General features: G+C 44.4%; 1 protein-coding gene across 2 annotated transcripts in view; it reads right to left on the reverse strand.

Moving 5' to 3' along the window:
- RHCE (Rh blood group CcEe antigens) overlaps positions 1-1,608 on the reverse strand; it is a 42,847-nt gene extending 41,239 nt beyond the window's left edge. For both annotated transcript variants that reach the window (XM_063104588.1, XM_063104587.1), the window contains exon 1: positions 1,461-1,608. In XM_063104588.1, coding sequence (XP_062960658.1) covers positions 1,461-1,608 — 148 coding nt within the window. The remainder of the gene's footprint in view (positions 1-1,460) is intronic.
- Positions 1,609-6,749: the final 5,141 nt, after the last annotated feature.

A 6,749-nucleotide genomic window follows, 5' to 3' on the forward strand; every position in this document is an offset into this window, starting at 1 on the left:
TACTGGTTATATGAAAGTGACTCAACCCTATTGTAAAAATGAGCTGTTGAAGCAAAATGGTTCAGTGCATGGAAACTAAAACCAAGATGCCTAAATTTAAATCTGCTGCGCTATTGCTAACTGAGCAACCTTGGGTAAATTACTCAGTATCCATGTGCCTAGTTTCCTCGCATGAAAAATGGAGATAAGGCAGGTCTGAGTGCAGTGGTACTTACAAATAATTGATCATAACCAGTTACAATTTCTTTGTTCCTTCTCCACTCCCACTGCTTCACTTGACTAGCCTCAAAAATAAACGAACAAAAAACAAAAACGAAAAACAGAGATCATAACAGTACCTACCTACTCCATAGGCTTGTTGTGAGGGTTCAATGTAAAGCATCTAGAATAGTGCCTGGTACATAGTAAGTGCTCAATGAATATCAGTTCTAACCATCACACGTCTGGATCCCACACCGGATATGATACATGGTTGAATGAATGAATGAATGCACTGAAGTATATTGTATTGGATTTGAAAAGAATTAAAGTACATTCAAATGAATTAAAACTGTGCCCAGATCTTGCTTGTCCAGCCCATTAAGTGGTGTAGGGGCTTCCCTCCCTAAGCCATCTCTGTTCTATCTGCCTCTGCCATGGGCCCTGACATGCCTTCCCTTTGCTTGCAGTTAACTAGTCAGTTAATGTCCCTTAGGAAAAAGCAAGTACTCAACCAGGCTCAAGCTCCAACTTCATCTCAGGGATGTCACTCAAGGAGGCCCATCCTTTATCATAACCAACCTATCAGCCCACTGTGATGCTTGAAACTCATTTCAACTTTTTAAAAAATGCAAAGTCATACCACTGTGGACATCTGTTTTGTTTATAGTTGTTCTCATCACAGTCTGGGAATATTTTTAGCAATATATAAAATAACCACCATCCTACACTTCCTTTCAGCCGAACCTTCTGGCTCTGAATTTGCAGACAGAACGCAGACTTTCCAGGCCTTAAGTGAGAAGAAGGGGCGGGTGGGGGGAAAGAGCAACAGTCTAAACCTTCCAAACGGTGGGTGGTAGAGAAATGAGCAAGAAAGATCAAAAAAAGGAAACAAACACCAAAAACCCAACAACATGAAATTTCTTGCTGCTAAGGAGAGAGAAGTGGGGGGAAGCAGAGAAGCAGAGAATTATGAAGACCATTTGGCCTAGGGAATTTGGGGAACACAGAAAAGGAGGCCCCTCACTCCACACTCACAAATCAAGGTGGGCTTCACGGAAGAGGGGATGCTCGCACTGCTTCTTAAGGAGAGCCTACGTTGTTGGCGGGGTCTTGGCACAATCTATGGAAGAAGATGTGGGAATCCTTTTCCTTGGGGATTTTGTGGAAAGAAACATCTGTGCCCCTGGAGAATCACAGAACTCCCCTGCCCCAGTCCTTGCTACTTGCCTCCAAGATGACTTCCCCAAATAGACCCTCACCTTGATAGGTCCCCATGAGCTTCTTCTGTTTCTCGGGGGAATCATCGTAGGAGGTGAAAAAGTAGAAGATGAGGATGAGAGCAGCCTCCAGCATCAAGGCCCACAGGGGCAGGCAGCACCGGACAGAGCGCGGGTACTTAGAGCCCATCCCGTGTCTATCTCCATGTGGGGGTTCCACCAGCACCAGGAGTCACCTCTCTCCCCCACACCCACTTGAAGGTGTGACAGGGGAGACACCCACCAAAGGCCTTATCTCCAGCTGCAAGGCTGGCTCTGCTGGCCTGTCTACGGAGTTAACACAGGAGTAGAGGAACTGTGATGGGGAGAGGGAGGAAATGCATTTATTCCAACACTAATTTATTCATGGCACAAGTGGTTGCTGCATTCCTACTACAGGTTTCTACTGTGCTCAGTTTAAAACAGGGCATTCTATTCACTCGATACCCAAATGTAATAATTCTTCGTTACCCATTATTCAGTTCATCCTTACCACATCCTTGTAAGAAAGCCAGAATGGAGCAACACTCCTATTAGAAATGGGGAAACTGAGGCGCCGAGGGGGCTTTCTTTTTAAAACCTTACCGCACGACCTTACCAGTGAACTCTTGACAAGAACATATTGAATGAGAATGAACAAATAAATAAAAGCAAAGAAAGGTACTAAGCCCTGGGAAGGATACAGACAGGACCTACAGAGAACTGACTCCTCAGTTACACAGCTGAAATTATATATATTTGAATTTGTCTATAAGTCAACTTGTTTCCAAGCCTTTTAAGGGTAGGTGGGGGAAGAGAAAGGAGGCTTGGGTTTGACTCTAGTAAAAACCTGGAGGGGATCCTGATACAGCCCTAGGCTGACATTGCCCCGCCACCTCTGGTCACCTCACAGAGCAGCCCAGAGCTCTGCCTGGTGCATGAGCTCTACAGTTCATTTGAAGGAGGCCACCAGCCTCAGCATCCCCATCCCACAGTGGCAGACAGTCCCCTAGCATGGGATTTAGGAGGCGTGGAACCTAGTTCTGACCCATAGCTAACTGCTCCTATGGCCCCCAACCATGTGTCTAGAAAAAGGTCTGGTACGTAATAAGCATTTGAGATGGGAGGGAGGGAGGGAGGGAGGGAGGGAGCGAAGGAAGGAAGGAAGGAAAGAAGGAAGGAAGGAAGGAAGGAAGGAAGGAAGGAAGGAAGGAAGGAAGGAAGGAAGGAAGGAAGGAAGGAAGGAAGGAAGGAAGGAATTAAAGTTTCCTTATCTTCTACACTGGTCCCAGCCATTGGCCACTGAGTGTAGGCTGAGTGTGTGGGGTCCCAGAGAATAAAACTAAACTAGGCTACAGGGAGGCCAAAAGTGGATACTTTACTGACCATTCCAGTTGTGAGTGAAATAGCCTGCTTGTGAGTTAGTGACTCTGTCACTAGAGGAATGCAAGCAGAAGCTGACGGTTACTTGTCACAGATGTCTTGGAAGTGATTCATATGTGGGTCACAGGAGATTTTAATCACCTGGTAGGATCTGGTCATTTTGTTTTTAGATGAAGAAACCAAGATCCAGAGAGGTCATACCCAAGGTCAGACAGTCAGTTGGCATCAGTCACTTCTTCCTCAGCTTATTTACCAAAAGAAAAATTGAGAATAACCTAAATGTCTAACAGCAGGGGATTGGTTAAGTTAACTACAGGACAAGTGACTTGCCACCAATATGATGCTTCTGAATATATGTGGGAAAAGCTAGAGGAAAATGCTTTTAAGGTTTATCAAAAGTGACACAGAGGATATACCATTTAACGAAAAAGCGAGTTACGGAACAGTGTATATAGTTTGTTCCCACTCCTATAAAATGTTAGCACATGCCTAGAAAAAAATTGGCTGCAAGACACTAAAACACTGATTACTTTTGCTTTATACATTTTCAGAACTAACATTTATTAAGCACTTACCATTGCTAAGCATAAGCACTTTACATGTACAAACTCAGTGAGCAATTCTGTGAGGTGGGTACTATTAGCCTTATATTACAAATGAGGAAACTGAGGCACAGAAAGTGACTCACCCAAGGTTATAAGGTTAGTAAGTAGTGGAGCTGGGATTTAAACCCAGGCAGTTTGACTTCAGCACCTATGCATTTAACCATTTAATTCTACCCCAGGTTACTTCTCAGTCTTCTTCCAATTCTAAAAGTCTAGGAACACAGGATTTTAAGCCCTCTGTTATCCCAACAGCAAACAAGTGAGAAGGTACTCTGATTCCCAGAGGTCAGAGGTCTCCATTTCCCTCAAGGTCACCCCTGGTTCTGATTTCTGGCCTCCTTCTTGCAGTGAGTACTTCTTATAAACTGGGTTTCTATAAGGAGGAACTGCCCTGTGCTGGGGGGATAAATGAATGTGACTCTCCCCTCCTGGCCTGGGCTCAGTACTAGTGGCTCTGCAAACCAGGCAGCCACTGCACCCACCTGCCCGGGGCACCAGATGTGAACAAGATGAGCACTAAAGATTTCCAGTCACTGCCAACCCCTGTGCCTGACAGTTGTGTTTGCCAACTGATTCCATGGCACCCCAAACCCCTGTGTGTCCTGACCCTGACCCAGTGAGGAAGCAGCAGGGACTGACTGCTTGAGGGGAGGGATGAGGTCCTCTCTGAACAGAAAGGCTTTCATTAACAAAGGAAGCTGTCCCCGCAGTCAGCCTCTCCCAACAGATTTGTCAAAAGCAAAGTTTTTGCTCCTTCCCTCTGGCTCTTGCAAAAAGTCCCAGTTTTTTTTTTTTTTTTTGATAACAGGTGTGGTGTTGTCAGCACCACGCTCAGCCAGTGAGCAAACCAGCCATCCTTATGTAGGATCCAAACCTCTGGCCTTGGTGTTACCAGCACCGTACTCTCCTAAGTGAGCCACAGGCTGGCCCTAAAAAGTCCTCATTTTCTGTCTATTGTTTCAGATATTGTCTCCAAATTTTCAAGGCAGGTCACCTGGTACAAAAAGCACAGGTGATCTAGGTAGGTATATTGAAAATCAAATACAGTAAAATGTTAATTGTTGAATCTAGGTGGGAGGTGGTTAGAATTTCACCGTACAATTCTTTCAACTTTTTTTGCTAGATGTTTGAATAATAAAATGTTGGGAATAAAGCACTCTGTGCACCTGCTATTCTTCTTGCCTGAAACACTCCTCCTACCAGATACCTGCTTGCTCCCGCCTTCACCTCTCGATCTTTACCCCACTGGCCCCTTCTCACGGAAGTTTTCCCTGACTGTCCTACTTATAAGGGCAAAATCAACTCTCTCTCCTTCCCCCCACAAGTGTTTCTCGTGCTCCCCCTCTTTTAGTTTGCTTCATAGCACTTATTACCATCTGACACAGGATATATTTTTACTTGTGTATTTGTTTGTTGTCTGTCTTCCCCTAGGAGAATCTGAGCAACATGAGAACAGGGACTTTTGTGGTCCCTGTTGTATCCTCAGCACCAGGTGCTCAGTCCATAGTAGGTCCTCAATAAATACTTATTGAATGAATAATAGCTACCATTTCTGGAATGCCAAGCACTGGACCAAGCATTTCACATACATTATTTCATAAACATTTCCCCTCAAGTCTGAGTACAGGCATCACTACCCATGTTTTACAGATGAGAAAACTGCTGCTCAGAGAGGTAATGCCACATACCCAAAGTCACATGGCTAATAAATGGCAGAGCTGGGGCCCAATCCAGATCCATCTGACATCACAGCTTGTGCTCTTAACTGGTTTACAATTCTGCCTCCCCAATTACTAAACCACCAGTCTCAATTTATTTATGCATCAAATAAGATGACCTGCTCTACTCTCCTCACAGGGTTATACGAATGTGAAGATATGAAAGCAGGCCAGCAACCTGTATTGCAGAAATAAAAGTAGGCAAGCAGTGCCCTATGGCATCTTGGTCTGAATGGTCAGGCTTCCTCCAGGGCATGAATCAAGTCCAAGAGCCCACAGTGTTCATATGTAATCATGCCTTTTATGTAAAAACAGGACTCTATGAGAGTACTCACCATGTCCTCCTCACCTGAGTCAAGCTCAGTCACAGGCAGTGACCAATAAGGCAGGTAGGTCCTCCATTACCTCCCTGGGAGCTTGTCCACACCAAAGGTGTGATCTTCCTCTGGGCATGCCTCACTAAGGTGTGGCCAAATTATTCATTCATTTAATACTCATGAGCTTTGGAGTCAGGCAACCTGGGTTCAGATCTTGGTTCTGCAATTTATTAGCTGTGTGACCTTGAGTAAGACAGTCAGTCTCTGTGAGCCAGTTACCTCATCTGTAAAGTGGAGGAAATCAGAGAAAATCAGAGTGTTGGTCTCATAGGGTTGTTGTAAAGATTAAATGAGATGGTACATAAAATGTCAGTTGTGTAGAAAATTCTCCATAAATGTTAGCAATTAATATCACACAAGCTTGGCATGTTTACTGAAGAAAACTTTGAAAATACAGAGATATATAAAGCTCACATAAAGCACCCATGATTTCAATATCTCTAAAAACCAGCACTTAACGTTGTGTTTATACCCTTTCAGATTTTTCCTACTCATGTGGATTTATGCCTTGTTTTTTTCCCCACAAAAATGGGATTATACAGTACATACTGTTCAGTAACTTGCTTTTTTTATGAACAGTATATCATGAGCAGTTTCCAAGCCAGGAGAATTTTTTTACAACACTATAGCATGATGACCAAAATCCCAGGCTCTGGCAGCGGACTGCCCGGGATTGAATCCCAACTCTTGTCACTTACTGTGTGACCTTAGGCAAGTGACTTAACCCCTTTGTGCCACAATTTTCTCATCTGAAATATGGTACCAGTAATAATCTCTTCCTCATAGGGTTGTTGTGAGGATTAAAACAAAAGGTTGGAGCAGTGACTGCAATCGTAAGTGCTACATATAATCATTCTCCAGGCTACAGTGACTTCCATGGCAAGGGTGTGTGATAACCTGTCTGACCAGCCCTCTTTGTGGGATTTTCCAAGTTGTCCCTGTTCTAAACACTACAGTGAACATCCTCTATTAACAGCATTCTCTGGGGGATCCAGGTACATGTGTAAGAGGTGGTCATTCCAATGTACGGATTTTTCTGTGACTCCTGTAGTCCAGGAACAAAGCTCAAGGTAGCTGGGCCAGTCCTGCCTGGTGGGCCTAAGGGGATCAAAGCTGCTGAAGGAAGTGGGAATGCCATTTCCTTGTTTGTAAAACAAGGTGTGATGATCTCTTTCCAGGGCTGTTCTGAGCACAGCTGAAGCCCAAACTCAAATCCCAACCCCTTGCCCA

This window comes from Cynocephalus volans, chromosome 8 (assembly GCF_027409185.1).
Source record: "Cynocephalus volans isolate mCynVol1 chromosome 8, mCynVol1.pri, whole genome shotgun sequence".
NCBI lineage: Eukaryota > Metazoa > Chordata > Mammalia > Dermoptera > Cynocephalidae > Cynocephalus > Cynocephalus volans.